Source organism: Choristoneura fumiferana, chromosome 16 (assembly GCF_025370935.1).
Source record: "Choristoneura fumiferana chromosome 16, NRCan_CFum_1, whole genome shotgun sequence".
NCBI lineage: Eukaryota > Metazoa > Arthropoda > Insecta > Lepidoptera > Tortricidae > Choristoneura > Choristoneura fumiferana.
In genome coordinates, this window is record NC_133487.1 from 18,344,909 (window position 1) to 18,363,749 (window position 18,841).

The window sequence follows — 18,841 nt, forward strand, 5'->3', positions numbered from 1 at the left end:
ATTATCGACAAAATAAACATTGACAAAATTGAAAACTTTCCAAAAAATTAATTAGTTATTACCTCTAAATATGATATAATATAAACATAAAACCTAACATAGATGACAAGTTCTACACTGACCATGGTTTCGTACTACCTTTTACAATAAATGTTTTTTGTCTAAGGCAACCTCTTTGATTTTATGACACTTTTACCATTACTATGACTATCATTGATACTGATAATCATCATCATCATCATCATCATCTCAGCCTATATACGTCCCACTGCTGGCACAGGCTCCTCTCGGATAAAGAGGGCTTGGGCCATAGTTCCCACGCGGGCCCATGCGGATTGGGAACTTCGCACGCACCATTGAATCGCTTCGCAGGTTTGTGCAGGTTTCCTCACGATGTTTTCCTTCACCGCAAAGCTCGTGGTAAATTTCAAATGTAATTCCGCACATGAATTTCGAAAACTCAGAGGTGCGAGCCGATACTGATTTACTAGCTAAAATCTCATTTAATATAATTTTAATTAAACTGACGAGAGAATTTAACAGAATTTAAAATGACAAAAGGAAAATAAAGTTGAAGAATTTTCCTATACTTGTTACAATGTTTCACCCTTACCAAAATTCACTTTTAAAGTTCGTTGAATAAAAGAAATATTCAATTATTTATTCGTGTAGTATCTACGGCTAAATCAAATACTTAATAACTTATAATTTTAATTTCCCGTGGCCAATTCATATACAAAATTCATATTAGTAATAAAATCAACTTATTTCATATATCTGTAGTCCCACAACGTCCTCTAAAAAGCAACGCACCGTAAATCAAGAATAACATCGTCTACATACAAAGACTGATCAATTTATTGTTACGGAAAGGAAAACATGAACACAGCGTACGTCAAATTATATTCTCGCAACGACCGGGAACAGGGAGGCTACTAAGAAATTCTAAAATCGAAGTTCGTATCGTACCGTCCCTCTCACCCTCGTATTAAATAATATTAGCATCAGCGGGAGGGTAAGAGACGACGTTCACATTTTGCAGTTCGTAGTATAGGCCCAGTGCTTGAGGCCATGAATCTAAATAACGAGGTTCGCCAAGTTTTTGTTTTTTGTTGGTCTACGTTGGTAAATGAAAAGAAGGTGGTGTTTTGTTTGGGAACAGGAACACCCTTATCATTCGAAATATTTTATCCCGGATTTACTAATTTCGATTTTCAAAACTCCGAATTCTACAACTCCTTAGGCTGAATGACAATGACCACCCTATTACGCCAATGAGGGCTATCGCGTACATGGACGTATGAATTCGCCGCTAGAGGCGCTAGTGTAGCGTGAGGTCTCCGAAATGTGAAATGTCCCTGTTTTTGGGTGAGCTACGCGGGTTTATTTGTAATTAGAATAATTTTCTGAATATTTTGCAATACCTGAAATTAATTATGGCAAATATGCTTTACGAGACAATGAATGTCTGTGTTAAAAAAACTACGCAACACTGTGGCATGTTCGATATATTTATGGTACGATTTTAAGGTATTAAATATTTTTTTTTTATTCGACTGGATGGCAAACGAGCAAGTGGGTCTCCTGATGGTAAGAGATCACCACCGCCCATAAACATCTGCAACACTAGGGGTATTGCAGATGCATTGCCAACCTAGAGGCGTAAGATGGGATACCTCAAGTGCCAGTAATTTCACCGGCTGTCTTACTCTCCACACCGAAACACAACAGTGCAAGCACTGCTGCTTCACGGCAGGATTAGCGAGCAAGATGGTGGTAGCAGTCCGGGCGGACCTTGCAGAAGGTCGTGCCACCTGCAAAATTTATAAAATAAATCATGATTTAACAGTTTTTTTTTTCACGCCCTTAAGTACAATCTAACTATTATACTTAAGGCAAAATCTTTGTGGCGCCAACTGATGAGCGTGAAAATGGTAGCCCTAGAATTTATTATTAGTCGGTGTAATGATATTTAGAATTATGAAAATCGGTGGTTATTATAGTAAGTAGTAAGAATTCAGATTTTATATTTCAGATTATTACTCAGTCAGACTTTTTATTGTTGTTGTTATTGTTCATTAAAGAAAGACAGATGAAACTAAAGTAACAAAACAAAAGGACTGGCCACTATTAAAGATAATAATGCGAAATTAAAAATTTACAAAATAAAAAGGTTTACTAGCTACGAGTAGAATTTAATTAAGATAAGATAAGATAATGATTTATTTACCAAAATAGATTACACAGTCATAGAGATATACAATACAATACTACTTATGAACTAAAGTTTAACTGTGGTTCACACACTAGGTGGAGCCTGTATCGTGTGATCCCAACAAATTATCAGACACAAAAAATCGCGATATTGCCTCTTAACAATAAAAATATTTAAAAGTGTAACTAGACAAATCATCATCACAATCACGAAGAAAAAGACAAAAAAGGTACATCACTTCTTACACTTTACCAATGCAATTTGGCAATACCCGATTAAAGAGACATGACATCCCTAATCTTATTAAAAGATTCCAGCAATAAATCAAAAAGAGAGTCGCTGGAAAGAAATTTTCCAACAATGAACTAAAATAATTTCCTTGCTCACCCGCGACCTTACGATAGCTAAGCTTATGCAAAATATGCGTGTTCATGCAGTTCCTCCACCTCCGCACTGTAAGAACACACACAAATCACACAAACCCATCCATCACCACCACCACACTACACTGACGCGTTTCGAACTCAACCAGTATTTTAGTTCATTGATATGGACCTCCGCAAAGTAACGCCTGATTCAATAAATTTTCCAACAGTCTATGGCTCTCATAGATAACATTTTAACTGATGCATCTATCAAATAAGAAAGTGGCTTATTGTTCCTCGAACAGATTACAAATAAAAGCAATTTGGAACGCTTATCGTAGTGGCTGTCAAAATTTTCGGGTGGATTGGTCGGACGTACCGCGGTGCAGTTGATAGCTTGATTAGTGCGTATTTCTATATGTGGGTCTAAAACTCCGTCCAGTTCACCTAGGGTTCACCCGAAGAACTATATCGTTTTTAAAAATAAAAGTTTTACTTTTTTTCGTTACAAAAAAAACAAACAGACAGCCCAATTTTTCTCTGTATCACATTAGTTTGAATTATACTAACCGTATCGTTAAAGCCATCGCTAACCAAACCTTTTTACGCAATCGAACCCACTAGCATTTCTTCTTACGACATGCCATTCTGAGGCCTATAAGTTTTTGTTGAGCGAATTAACACAATTGCCATATATTTCCCAGTGAATTGGGTAAGGCAACCTGTGGCTACCTAAATATTTATCGGAGCCCTGCTGCGAGGTTTATGGGGGTACCATGCTTGCTTCCCCGTTTAGGTTCTTTGAAGAGGGTTTTAGAATTAAGTGGCAAGGAAAAGTGTTCTGTGTTTTATGACGCGATTTAGTTTATGTCTGTGAAGGGAAGTTGAATTTTTTAATGTAATTTATTAGATTAAAGGCCTTCAGCCACTCTCTTTTAAGTGGCAGGTGTCTGTGACGCCGTCTTTGTTTGATCGAAGGAAATAAATAGAGACAGCATGGCTGCTGTCTTATACCGGGTGTGGCCTGTAATACGAGCAAATAATTAAAACATAGATCATACACATCAAACTGAACAACATTCGTTCGTTTAAGTTTATTCGAAGAAGCAATGAAGAGCAAAATGCTTGCTGTTTGTAGCGTGACAGGCGACTTCAGTTGGGTTCTAGGATGGCGTACATTGATAGCAGTATTTAATTTGTATAAAAAGGGGAAAATTGAAAGACTCCATTATTTTTTAAAGTCGCTGAACTAATGTTGTAAAGTTTGACGAGGACGATCTATGTTTTAATTTTTTGCTCGTATTATAGGCCACATCCCGTAAATCCTTAGACAGTTAGGATTTTTTTAGACAGTGGCCTGGTCTTTAAACTAAAACTTTTCAATGATGAGTGATTATTTTTTGTTGAGATTCATAGGATTATGTTAAGTGAGCTACAGTTCAACAGTCGGGACCCATTCAAAATTGTAACCAGATGAAATATTCTCGATGGGTCTTACATACGCTTGAAAAACATAATTCTACTTCTTGCAGTCGGGAAATTAATGAAAAAGAACCCTTCGTTCGTTGTCTGTTCCTCGGTTTATCAACACTTTTTCAGGTACTTGTAAAGGCATCAACACCATCACAAATTCATTTAAATTTCAAAAATCGCATTTGAAATTCATAAAATGCGATTTTAGCGATAAAAGTTTTTTTTTAATTTGTGTCTCTTTTTAACCCCCGACGCAAAAAGAGGGGTGTTATAAGTTTGACCGCTATGTGTGTCTGTCTGTCTGTCTGTCTGACTGTTTGTTTGTTTGTCTGTGTGTCTGTCCGTGGCATCGTAGCTCTTAAACGGGTGGACCTATTTTGAATGCGGTTTTTTTTATTTGAAAGCAGGTTTTTTAGCGATAGTTCTTAGATATGTTTCATCAAAATCAATTCAGCCGCTTATGAAATATTGAACTTTGAAGTGGCAAAGTTGGGGTTTCCCTACTTTTTGATGGTTAGGTTATGTTAATAAGCATCGAACTGTTCCCAAACAAAATAAATGGCGAACACCTCTGATTGTAGCTCATTTTATAAGAGTAAATTTAATAGAAATTATTTTCTGACCTTAATGAAAGCTGTAGCCAAGTCCTGAGGGCCTGCAGCAGCTGGTCTGAGCGTGAGGGCGTAGTCTCCAGCCTGCCCGAACAGCTCGCAGCGGAGTGTCATGGTCCGCCGACCAGGAAACCCGTGCATCTGAAGTAAGAGATGCCCTTAGGATTGTTGCCACGATGTATGATAGTCATTCTAAAATGATTCTTGTGATACTAGCTGCAGTGATAGATAGCTCTTGAGCCCACCCATAGCTTCTACGTACTAGCATTGTCATAGAATTTTTAGGCAAGTTCATAGACAAACAGTCATACTGTGGACATCATGTGACTCATTATGATGATGATGAAGACGATGACTTAAACAAATCTTCCGTTTTTATTCACTGCTTTGTAGTTAGCGATATCAATATTCCTACTCGGTACGCGCGTAAAAAAATAAGTGCGAAAAAATTCAAGAAGTTACAACATTCTAATTCTAACGAGTCTCAATCTTATCTTTGAACTACTAGTAACTAGTCTTTACCTGTTCGGAATACAGCACATGAGCATGTGAGCTTGTGTTCTTCCCATCACATAGCACCGCCCCTCCACTGGAATGCCCACAGTAAAGCAGCTCCAACCAGAAATCAGCGCTCGACATAATAGGAGCACAGACAACCTTCGGAAACTCCAGTATCGCCGTCACTTGCCTCTCAGGGTACGTTTGAATTTGCTCTGGAGTTACATCAAGCTTAGCAGAAGGCCAAAGCACATCAAATTTCCAAGATTTCACAACGCCATCACCCGTTTCTACTATACTACCTTCACTATCACTTAAATCTCTTTTTACTTTAACACTTTCACTCACACCTTTTCCTAACTCAACATCTATGCTATCTTCAAAGTCTAGATCCTTTTTGGTGGTATTTTCATAATCTTCATTAAATAAGTCTTTTGTTTCTGAGAAAAGTTCGACGTAGTAAGTGCCTCCTCTAGAGAAGTAGCCACAGGGGAGCGTCATGCGGCTTTCGGTGTCTAGAGCGAGAGGCATGACGGCTAGTTGCACTCGGCCGTCGTCGTCGTCTCGAGCGAGGCGCACGCGCAAGTTGCCGGTTGTGCCGTGAACGTGCACGTGCACGTCGCCCCCCAGAGCGACGGGGGAGGATGGGATCTCCACCCATACTTGGTTGAGGTCGACCTCGTCGTTTGTGTATGGGTTGACGAAGGAAGCGCCACCTGTCAACAAAAAAATAATTCATTTTCTGTCTCCCAGTATCCAGTACAGCATGTTTTACCATAGACCAGTTTTAGTGAAATTATGCATATTAGATGAAAGATTTTTACCAAATGACTTTTTTTATTTCGGCTTCGGTCACGGAAATAAATATTTCCTTCAGATATATAATATTTCTAGCAAAATACGTGTTATAGGTATTTTGAGTCTATAAATTGACGGTTTGGTAAGTTCGTTCAAAGTAGGTAGTTATTAATTAATTTACCATTACCTTGAAGGATCATAAAATCAGGGATTTTTTATAACGTTTCTTTTTCTTCAAAATTCATAGGTACCCTATTAGAGGTTATACTCGTAGATATTATATTGGCACAAACATAACTAAAGGTTAAAAAACCTTTCAAAAATAGACGAGGAACAAGAATTATTATCAAGTTGAATTCAAATCAGCAGGAGAACTCAGTAGGCATTAAGTAATTATTTAGTCCCTAAGCGTTGATTATTTGCTGAGTTGCTAGAACTAGACAAGACGGGTTTAGTGCTTATACATTATTCACGAACTTACAGCAGGTTTAACAGCTTCAAAAGCTGAATCGCGCTAATACCTTCCTTCAGGATTGTAGTTATTATTTAAGCAGTATTTAGTAAGAAACAATTTGCTGGCAATAAATGGTTTAATTTCTGAAAATACTTCAAGATCAATTCCTTTTAATACTGGTAGTAGAGTTTTTGTTGATTCATTGGAAATAGTACTTTTTAATCATAATTTTATTGCATCAGGCATTATTTTGCATAGATCAATGAACTAATGCAATTACTTTGCTCATCAGCGACCTTTATTTAAAAAACAACCTTTTGATACTTCTACATATTGTGAGTGAGGCCATTACTTTGACTCCAAATTTCATAATTCTGCATCAATAGAAATAGCTCAAGAGATTTTGATTTCCGCGAGCTTAGAACGGAGAATAAGTTTGTATAATATTATCTATAAATTGATTGTGTGAATTTGGTAACTTATTTTTTTAGAGCTCCAAGAGATTTCAAACTTCAATATTTCATATGTATTTGAAAGTGATACAAACAAGGTACACGGTAACTTAGTATTTAGATCTGAAAGTGCTGGCAACTCAACATACTTTTTATTTCTATTTTATTTAATTATTTCAATTATTTCCTCCTTCCCCCAATCCCTAGGAGGATTTTTACAGACAGACCACCAGCCGACAACAAAGTGAACTTATAAGACTTTTTTTGCCTTTAATGCGATACCGACACCTAATTCAAAACCTGCCATAAATTTCTTATATCCAATGAATCTTCACTTCCCATGTAAAACTCCCTATCGAACCCATAGAGACTCGAATACCTGGACAATAGAGGAACATTATACGTTACATTGCCTTGTTTCTTCTATTACTCAAGAAACCTTCCTATCGCGGTGCAGCGATGTAGCACGACCCCTTCGATATTTGTCATCACAAGAAACTATACTTGTATGGGGTTCAGACAATTCTTACACGAGAGCATTATTCATATCCCGGCCATTTCCCAAGGGCCGCGACCAGCTTTCTGTTCCCGCTGATTTGTCATCTGCGAAACGCCTTTGTGAAGTATGAGGGTATTCATCACTAGATTGAGGAAGGAGAACTAGCGAAGTTAATAATGGACAAAAAGACGATAAGTTACTCGAAGTTGGTTAGTTCGAGCTTGTAACATAGTTGGCAGCTTTATTCTTGTAAAAGGGCCAATCAACTATTTTACCGACACTTTGGGCGTCTCCTGCGTTATCAAAATTGTCTCTGGCGTTACCAAAAAATCGTACTTCCAACAAGATATTTCACAGTTTAATAGGTTGAACTTACGTAGGATAGCATGTATTCATGTACACCATCTATTAAATTGTAGAAAAAAACATGTTTACTTACAAAAATCTGCAAAATTGTTTGAAAAATGTCGCGGACAGATTAGTGTGGGTTAAAAAGTTGATTCGGTAGATGTAAGCCGCTTCTAACCCAGGAAACTGGACGTCTATGGGGGAGGCCTATGTCCAACAATGGAAGTCAAGCAACGAAGACAACAAAACGACAAAGCAACATTGAAGTATCGATGTAGGTACGTAAAAAAAAATTTGGTTAGTAGACGTCACGGGGAATCGAAGAGCTGGCAGCTTCCTCGGACAAATAATTAGCTTAGCTATTCAAAGAGGAAACGCTCTAGCATCTTTGGGAAGCGCCTCATGAGCCGATGAGGGCTACTTTAAGAAATTTGTTTAAGTTTTAGGTTTTTATTATCATTTTAACGATGTAATATGCATAGATAGCCTGTTTTAAAAAAAATTGTAACAAAAAACTTCAACGACTACAATAAACCATGAAATAATATTCTACCACTTTGAATTCGTGCCTCAGCACGAGCCATCTCGTTGGTGGACATCCTACTCTGCGCGTGCAGATCCGCGGCCTCCATTCGAGATTCGTTTTGTTGCTCTGAATAAATGTATTTCATTCCTTTCTTTATTCAGTACAACTCACCAATCATCTTCACAAACAATCTCATTTTCACTTCCGCCCAACATAGCGCCATTATCAAAACCTACGCAAATATGGAATACGTGCAATGTAAATACCCTTCCCGGCTCCCTTCATTACGAGAGCTTACGTTAATCGTCTATTTGTTAAAGCACCCATGCAAAGTCTTAGCAAATCTATCCCAGAATAAGACGTCTGAGTATCATACGAACTCCATAATTGATGAGTCTGTGGCGTTCCGAGAACCAATTTACTTTGACCCGAGGAACGGTATTGAAACTGAATAGCTGTTTATAAATTTATAAGTGAACGCTGGAGGTAGGGCTCGTGTTATTCTGGTTTTAACTCTATTGTTTTATGTCGTTTACATAATCAAGATGTTTGAACGCAAGATTATTTTTGTCTGGAGTTGTAATAATGTGCTGTTCAAACAGCTTTTTTTTATACATTAGCTTGTGTTATTTTATAATTTGCAGGTGCTAGATAGGTAGTTGGGAATAGTCTAATTATCATTTGAATTTTCACTATAATTTGCTGTAATTGAAACTTTTCCAATTATATTGGATTGAGGGAATATACTCACAGGGTATTTTACATCTCTTCTAACTCACATTTTGGAAATTGAATACACATAAAAACTTATAAAAACAACAAAGGAAAAAAGTAGACTAAAGCACCTATAGAACCATCTGCCTAGGACAGTGTTCCGGAGCGGTACAACTTAGGGATCTTTAAAAAACGAGCCTATCAGTCTCTCAAAGGGCCGGCAACGCACCTGTGATACCCCTCGTGTTTGCGGCGGTGATTGATTCCCATCAGGAAATAAAAAAGCCTAGTAGGCTAGAACTTTAATTTCGGCAGTCGGGACCCATTCAAAAACGTGACCAGTTCCAAAGTTCTCAGTAATAAGACCCGTCCCGACTGTTGAAGTTTAAGTTATCTAACAGAGTTCTAGAACAAGAACTAAACTTATTTTTTTACAAGCTTTTATTTAGTTTCACCTGGCCCGTTGTCTGTCTATAATCAAATCTTGCAAGTTAAATTCGAACAACTTTCAGCAGTCGGATTGACTTGAAATTAGGCATGATTATTTAAATTACAGTGTCATAGTCAGCCATGAAAAAGTATAGTCAACAAAAAAACTTGTATTTTTTTACCAAAAACTTATCCTTTTTTACCCGACTGCAAGGAGTGGTATTGTTTTTCGTTAACTAATATTCTTTATTATAGTTTTTATTTGAATTATTTTAAAAGCAATCGAGTTTATACATTTTTAATTTCATATCTTTTTAATGATTCTGTTAAAATGGTACAAGCAGAAATTTTTAACATTACATAAAACATTTTACTGGAAAAAAAAACTTGGAATTTATTGAGCAAGTTACTAAGGAGTACTATTTATGCTGCTAATAAAAAAAAAATTATACTTACCTATAAAGAGATCTTGATTCTACTGCCCATAAAATAACATATCTTATACATATTAATGACGCAAGCGTGAAAATGCCTTATCATTTCAACTCAACCCCGACTATCTCGACAGGTGTGCGATGCCCTTACGATTAATGTGTCTAGGACCCGCCTAGTCTGGCTTATCTACGGCTTCTTCTATTACACTGTCTATGTTTTTATGGTTTCCTAACCCTTTAACTTTTGCGGAGCCTAATTGTGTTTTTGTCTTAGGATTCAAAAGAAGTATAGTCACAGATTAAACAATCTTTACATACACAAAAAGTCTTGAGTTTATTATCCCTAGACAGAGTTGATGTTTTGACTCAGTTATATGACTATATTGAAAAATGTTCAAAACTGTCTAGGAATAATAGTACATTACTGCAGAGGCCGAGAAAAAGGGGATTGCCGGCCGAGTAGTTATACAGTTTTACCGGCAGCCAGGCTTTTTTTAAGGAAGGTTAAAGTAATGTATTTCTGTAAGTTAACCATGACATTAATTTAATTATTAAACCAAAATTCTGACTTTGCTAACTTTTATATATTTTTTTATAATTATAATTGCCAGCAATGTACAATATTAAGACACGTTTTCTTTTATCAATCAAACAAAAAACTGCAGCTTTAAAGTTCGAGAGAGTTGATGTGCAGTCAGTATTTTTGATGTGATTGTAGTATTTTTGTATACTGTAGATTGATGTATATTTTCGAATTATCTGCAGTACTAGTTTTGCTAAACATTTAGTTTATTTGTATTGAAATAATTTAATTGATGTACAAAGTATATAAAGTGAGAATAAATTGATAGGCAATTAAGATGGCGCTATGATTTTTAATAAAGTCTTATTTGATTATTTATATAGTTAATACTGTAATCCATAATTTATTATTTGATTTTCATAATATATGGAATTTAATTTGTATAATGGAATTTTCTGATATATAACTATCGGACTTATTAGTCTATTTATTATTGAATTTAAATGGATTCTTCGCGAACAAAAGTCGAAGATAAAACGAAATCGGTGACCGCGGCGACTTACTCGCTCAGAACTAAACAGGAAATATTGGTCGGCAACTATCTTTAGTACCGGACGACCCTTCGATCAGTTATTCTGTGTGGATCAGCGGACCGATCTTCAACTGAACACTGAACTGCGCTGAAAATAACAACGTCCAACCAATCCTATTAATATCATAAGTGCGAAAATTTGTATTTGTTACTCTTTCACGCTTAAAACGGGTGGACGAATTTGAATGAAACTTAGTTTGTACCTGACTATTTTACAGTTGGACGTCTTGAATAAGAAATAGGCTACTATTTATCCCAACATCGCCAAGGGATCGCGATAAAATTTCGACAATTCAACCGCTGGGTTTAGTCTTGAGTCATGAGCTTGAAAATTAGGACAGTGATTTTTAATGCACAACGTTAATATAAACCATAACTGGAAGAAATAAAATAAAAAATGGTAAATATTACTCGTGTAAAAATAGCGTGATAAGTCCCGTTATGGTATTTTGACTATAACTGGAAGATATAATAATTTTATAGAAATTCAAATTCAAATCGTTTATTCAGTAAATAGGCCGCAATAGCCCCTTTTACACGTCATTTTCAAAGTCAAAATATCTTTCAAAATCTTTGCAATAAAAATAAGAATGTTCAGAAAGTCATTTTTTTCAAGAATTCAAATAAGTATATAATTTTTAAAAAACAGATTTACAGTATTATTAAATGATATGATATATCACAAGTATTTAACACAACTCATTAACTCGTCATTTTTAAACTACCAGCGCTTTCGGAAAGACCATCTTTGCAAGGAAAAATGCGCCGCAAGAAACTTGACAGAAAGTAATTTTTTCAAAGTTAAATAATTACAAATAAAATACTTAAAAACTACAGTATAAAATTGAAAAAAAAAATTACAAGAAAAGAATAACAATAATAGGATATAATGAAGCTGATAGAAATCAAGATAACCTTGAAATTTCGTTATACATTATGTTCAAGATGTGTATGCGTTACACATTATGTTCAAGATGTTATGGCGATATCCTGTGGTATGTAGCTAACCACAGATATAGATTACACTAGATAACGCAAACATCTCATTCTGTATGACACCAACCGTGTCACTTTTTATATCTACTGTGACGTCTCAAGAGCGAATTAGCGATGTGAATTCCCCGACGTCCGCGCAAAATCTATTCAAATCGCCCGCCCGCGCCGTGGGGCTCGAGTCAGTCACTAGTCATGATTAGTCAGTTAGCGGTCAGTCTTTGTATGAGGCCAACCCCGACGTTTGGTCGGGGTTCGGACACGCGAAGTAGATGCATTTGCGTAATCTAGTGTAATCCATATCTGTGTAGCTAACTCACCAGCAATAAGAAACAGCCGCAGTAGCGCGGCGACCGGCACGAAGCGCATTATGCGTCACCGCGCCATCGGATGGTCTGTAACAAGAAAAAGCATACGTCAATAAAAAAAATCGTTTATTCCATCATCTCATCCTATAATAAGTATAGTTCGGCAGTGAGCAATTAACCGACCAAACGAGTGGAAAGACGTGAGGCGCGGGGAGGAGCGAGGGAGGGCTTGGCTGTGCCGTCGCGCTATTGGTTCGGCAGTCGACCTTGACCTTTACCCTTTCGTGCGCGACGTTACCCCTGCGCAAACACATCCCCTTCACTGTCACCCAGCGCTCTTTTTACGTGAGCTGAACTATACGTCCCAGTGCACAGGCCTCTCACAAAGAGAGAGGCCTTGGGCCATATTTTAACGAGGGCCCAGTGTGAACTAGAACATCAGACACATCATTAACCCATTCACTGCCACCGACGCATATATTTTTCGGATGTTCGCCCAATGCCACTGTCATAATTATTCATACATTTTGAACGCACATGTGCGTCGGTGGCACCTGTGGAAGTCAGGTTTCAGTGAATGCGTTAAATTGCTTCGCAGGATGTTTTCCTTCGCCGTAAAGCTCGCGGTAAATTTTAATGAAATTTTGCACATACATTTTAAAAAGTCATACGTAATACCTACTCAGAGAATACAAAGTACAACAAGTAACAAAAGAACAAGCTCTTGTTTATCACGATACAAAAAGTAGGATAATTTTGTTAATATACGAGTACGCGTACAATTGAAAGAAAGAAAGAAATAAACATTTATTTACTATTAGCAAAAACTCACATGAAGTATAACAGGTAAAAAAAAAAAGCGGCCAAGTGTGAGTCGGACTCGCCCATGAAGGGTTCCGTAGCAGCAAGTAACATAATATAAAAGTTTCCTTTACTTTACGATTTATGACGTATTAACAAAAACTATTTACTAGATCTCGTTCAAACCAATTTTCGGTGGAAGTTTGCATGGTAATGTAACATCATATATTTTTTTTAGTTTTATCATTCTCTTATTTTAGAAGTTACACATTTTACCACTTTGCAAGTGTCTCTCGCGCAAACTATGCAGTTTAGAAAAAAATGATATTAGAAACCTCAATATTATTTTTGAAGACCTATCATGGCATAGATGACGCTAGCGTCGCTGCTTAAGTGACTAAGTAGAAAACACAAGCTGAGATATGGGGTGCATAGGGAAATTCGTGTCGGTACCGTTGACCATCAGTGGTGTAGCGGTATACACGCGGTACGGATTACCGAGGACCTGGGTTTCGATTCCCAGTGATGGTCTTATTTTTCTGTTTTTTCTGTTTTCTGTGAATCTATATTTCAGTTTGTATTTTCATTTCGGTTTACGGGATGGACCGAAAAGTAAATTTGGAATTGAAATAAAAAATACAAAAAAGATTCCAAAAAACCATCTTAATCTGTCAAACTAGTTTTACTTCTATCATCCACCACCACCATCCCAGCCTATATACGTCCCACTCCTGGGCACAGGCCTCCTCTCAGAACAAGAGGGCTTAACTTATATCATAATCACATCATATTCTGTGTAGCGTACATCCGCACAAAGATGTTAAAATAAAATTAACCGAACAAAATAAACTTGCATCTCCTACGTCGAAAGTAAAATAACAGCGTAAAAAATGGCGTCGCGGCGGAAAATCGAATTATCCCGTTCTCTGTCGTATCAGGAATTCCAGGTTTTGTTTTTTGAGTCGGAGATAGCTATTCCTTGAGGTAGACTAGTAGATTATTGAGCGCAGTGCTCTGTTTTCTCATAATAATATAGAAGAGACAAAAATATGTATATTAAACAAGCGCCGCAAATATTCAGCTTTAACAAGCTGTTATGAGTTTGCGGTGCTTGCTTATTAGACGATGGAACCATGGTCAGAAGACAATCCAAACATTGTGAAAGATTTATCTGCCCGTTTGGTTCTGGCCTCAGGCGACCTCGGGGCTGCTATAAACGCATTCACTGGCACCTGACTTCAAAATGTATGAATAATGAAGGTGAGTGAGTGAGGTGAAATATCGCTAGATGGCGTTACTATCGTGAGTTCCGTTTAACGTTTGCTTGCGATTGGCTAATTTTGTTATTTAACGAATCACGAGCAAACGTCAAACGTAAAACGGAGCTCACGATACTAACGCCATCTAGCGATATTTCGCCTCCGTGAAAACCCTCATTATGACAGCGCGGCACTAGGTGAAGTTCCAAAACTCATATGTGCGTCGGTGGCAGCGAATGCGTTAACCTCTCTCAAAGACCAGGAAAAACATGTCAGAGAGGTAATGCGGCCAGTGTTCTTGGGTCGATGACTGTAGCAAAAAGTCTCCATGACGTGTTTACTTCGTAGTTTCAAAGTTTTTGTTCTATTGAGTTTAGTATTCACACACACACACACACACACGCGCACACGCACGCGGCACGCGCACGCACACGCACGCCACGCGCACGCACACGCACACGCACACGCACACACAAACATCACGCCTGTCTTCCCAAATGGGGTAGGCAGAGCACACGAAACGTTACCGCTTCGGAGCCACTTTTAGCAATTTTAGATTTAAAGTTTGACAAAAGCGGTAAAATAGTGACAGGTTGCTAGCCTGTCGCCTACGGTATACCTTAACCTATATCCTTTGTCGCCTCTTACGACATCCACGGAAGAAATGGAGCGGTGTACCTAATTCTAACTCGACACCACACGGGTCTACGGGTCGGGGGTACTGGTATTCATACTATTTACAATAAATATTTTATGGTAAATAAATAATACATCTTAAAAAGAAAAAAAAAGAAAAAGTAAGAAGAGTTTGCTTGCTTCTTATTCTCTTTAGTTGCGGCATTAAGGCCGGGGCAAACGTCAGTTTAGATTGCGGTTAATTCTGCAGAACGCCATCAGTTGGTCAGCAACAAAGACTAAACTTTTATTTACGTACTTATTAATTGAAAAAAAAAACTGCGAATAACATAAGGAGGCCATCGCTCCCCTGGCATAACACTTGACTGGAGAGAGATTTCTCTGTGACCTATCTCCTCAACCCTTATCGGTACTAAATCTGTTTTAAAAACTTTTCAAGCTGTTGTCAGCGCCTTAATTCAGGCAACATCAAACTTTCTTTAACAAACTCAAATTCTCACGAAACTATGTAGCTTATAATATTACTTGTAGCTTATGTCATAACAGCTCTGTTGCTGGAGCCAGGAAATTGGACGGCAGCAGGCGCCGAAATTTTATTTAATATTGTAGCTTATTCAATATTGCTGAAGAAATTTAATATTACGTAAACAGAAAAATTCTGAAATGCATTATGATGTAAGCATTTATGAAGCGCGAACGAGTAATCGAGTAACAGACTTCCGGGACATGACTTCACATAAGTAGATAATATAACCTTCGGTTGCATAACGTATTGTAATAAAAATGGGATTATTGTTGCATAAAAATGACAAAAATTACCTCGCTTAACCGCGACCATATGTGCTACACAGCTACGTCTGTGCAAAACTATGTAACACTGTGGAACATGACTTCTATGTATTGAGGTGGGCGAAAACAGCTGCGACTCAGTTTATACTAATGCAGCTGCTTACGAACTTTTTGTTTTTAAATAACCATGTTATTAAATATGATCAATAAAAATCTTTAAAATCTAAATGTCTTAAATCTTTAATTGACTTAAAGTTTGGTATAGGTACATATCACACTCCTAGATCACGAGTAAATCAGGTCAAAATAATCCACCATTTAAAGGGAAGGGACTTTGCCCATTGGACCTTCCAGAATTAATGAAGTCTCAATCAAAATGGAGTAGGTAGTATCAAAAATACACGCTGTATAACCGTCATGCAATCAAAAATGATTTTCACTACCTTTAAACAAATCAACCCAAATAAAAAAGTAAATACAAAGGAATCCACGTGTATCCGGGAAACTTAATCCCTTTATAGATAGATAGATAGATTAGATTTTTTTATTCTTAAACTTATTTGTCACAGGTAATACTAAATAATAAATATCATGGGATACTTCACACCAATGACCTAGTCCCAAACTAAGCAAAGCTTTGGTATATGAAAAACACAGTCCTCTCAACACATCTTCGCGCATGTCTGGTGAAAACGCGACTAAAGGAATGTTTGTTCATAGCAGTCTACTTGGTTGGTAGCAATAGCTAGAGGATTTAATTTACCCTTCGCAGAAACTACGGGTACAAGCGCTAATGAGGTAAATATTTATCGACAGGTAATGAAAATGCCGGGACTCGAGGGATATACGTAGTTCATAAGTTTGACATTGATTTATATTCTTGTTTTTACCTTTAATTTTACTCTAATTTGACATTGCAAATTCTATTTTTATTTTTTGTATACATTTTACGACCCTTTTGTGAATTTCTTATAATGAGCTGACATGTGTATATAATGTATTTTTTCCAAAGGTAATAAATAATAATAAATTTATAAATCTATCTACGAGGGGCTATGGCCAACAGTGGACGTCCTATGGCTGATATGATGATGATGATGAAGACTGGCTGGGAGGGGTCTGTGGCCATCAGTAGGAGTATATCGTCACCTGTAATATGAATTAATGTAACCGCCAAAATGACGATATTGAGTTGTGTATACAGTTTGACTGCAAATTTGATGATCTGTCGATTACTGTTATTAAAATTTCGATATCTTGAAAAAAATGTCAGTTACGTTAACCAAAATCAGACCATTTTTTTTCACTTTACCATATTTTTTTAATGTATGGCACATTTTTCATAAGTTACTTATTATTAGCTTAACGTAACGACGAATCTGTGATTGTGTATTAATGTATTGACCAAATATGAAAAATAAACATTAATGTAAGACTCATCTGTATCAAAATGGCTCTTACATTACTCATTTTGTGGAATATTATAACTAATTGACTGTTACGCTAAAGTCAAAGCTAGATAAAAAACTTTTAAATCAAATCAAATGCGATGCGACTAGCGCTTGTTTTTGAGAATAATTATATTTATCAAGATCAGATTAAATTTAATTTAAACCGAAAAGCAAGCATGCAAGAGATATGCGGGTTCAAATACTGCCTGAGACAAGGATTTTTTTACTATAGGAAGGTAAATATTACAAAATCAACGAAATGCTTGTTAAAAATGTATTTACTACAAGTTAAACTAGCTTCAAATATTATTCTGTGTCAGTAACAGTAAAGTTTTCGTATTTTGTGTAGTACTTATGCCTCTTACATTATTATTTGTCTTCTCAATTTTCGACTGTTGGAGGTTACATTGAATTTGTATATTTATTTTGGACGGACCTGGTCCTTACGTTAATTTACTTATTAGGGACTTTCCGTCTATCTCTTTCCTTTTGAAGCTTTAATCCATAGGTAAAAGCGGGACATCCATACATTTGTGTGCGGGAAGCAATAAACACAACCGTGTGCGTCTGTATGATTTGGTGGTGTGATCGATAGCATTAGCCAGTTCATTCGGACAAATCGTGATAAGAACACGTGCCATTGTTATGCATCCATACAGTGATAAAAATGATCGAGTTAAGTGAATTAATATCGCGTAAAAAAGAGCTTTTAAAACTGAGGGAAGTTGTAAAAAGGTAAGTAGCATAAAATGTATAATTATTATCACCTAAAAAGGGAGTAGAATGCTATACTGATCGTTGCCGGTGTCTAGTTTATGTACCTATGTAACTAACAAACATTCATCAACGTTATTAATTTGCTGAGTACTTTATTAACATAGTACCTACTTATTTTTTTATTTTAAAATGTCTTATAAATAGGTAGATATTGTAGATACCTATTACGTGTAGGTCATTTGTATGGCCGTCACGGTAGGAAAAGGTTAACCATTTTTGTTTTCTTCGTAGTAGCATAAAAATAAGATGTTAGGGAAATTAAGGGCCTGTTTCACCTCTGTCTGATTATGTTCATGATAGCTTGAGAACACAACAACTAACAACTGGTAGCATAGTGTACGGTTGTGTCACTCTGAAGATGAGCTCTGGTTGAGTTCGAAACGCGTCAGTGTAGTGTGGTGGTGGTGATAGATGGGTTTGTGTGATTTGTGTGTGTTCTTGGAGGTGGAGGAACTGCATGAACACGCATATTTTGCATAAGCTTAGCTATCGTAAGGTCGCGGGTGAGCAAGGAAATTCTTTTAGTTCATTGATATGGACCTCCGCAAAGTAACGCCTGATTAGATAGATAAATTATTATTTTTAACGTTGAAGTTAAAACTGTTTGGAATAACTTACCAAACTTGTGTTTAAAATGATGCCCTATTAAGGAATTCGAAATGAACTGTTTATTTTGAACGTTTTATTATTAATTATTAAGACAAGGGTAGCTCAATGCGTTTTATTTGTAGGGAAACACTCAAATGTCTGTTTAATGGTTAGTGGACATGATTGTTTTGTTTCTGTTGAATAAAGTTACTACCTCTATAATATTAATGACATAATAAAATGTATTAATTTAATTTTCAGAAAACAAAAGACAGAAATAAAGGATGGTAGTGATAAAGACAGTGATG

At 36.7% G+C, this 18,841-nt stretch overlaps 1 protein-coding gene across 1 annotated transcript in view; it reads right to left on the reverse strand.

The window, feature by feature from the left end:
- Positions 1 to 18,841, reverse strand: part of gogo (thrombospondin-1 like protein golden goal) — a 533,136-nt gene that overhangs the window by 36,883 nt on the left and 477,412 nt on the right. The window contains exons 5-7 of the mRNA XM_074099288.1: positions 12,245 to 12,319; positions 5,187 to 5,878; positions 4,677 to 4,805 (exon numbers count right to left, since the gene is read on the reverse strand). Of these exons, the coding sequence (XP_073955389.1) occupies positions 4,677 to 4,805; positions 5,187 to 5,878; positions 12,245 to 12,293 (870 nt within the window). The 5' untranslated portion in view covers positions 12,294 to 12,319. The remainder of the gene's footprint in view (positions 1 to 4,676; positions 4,806 to 5,186; positions 5,879 to 12,244; positions 12,320 to 18,841) is intronic.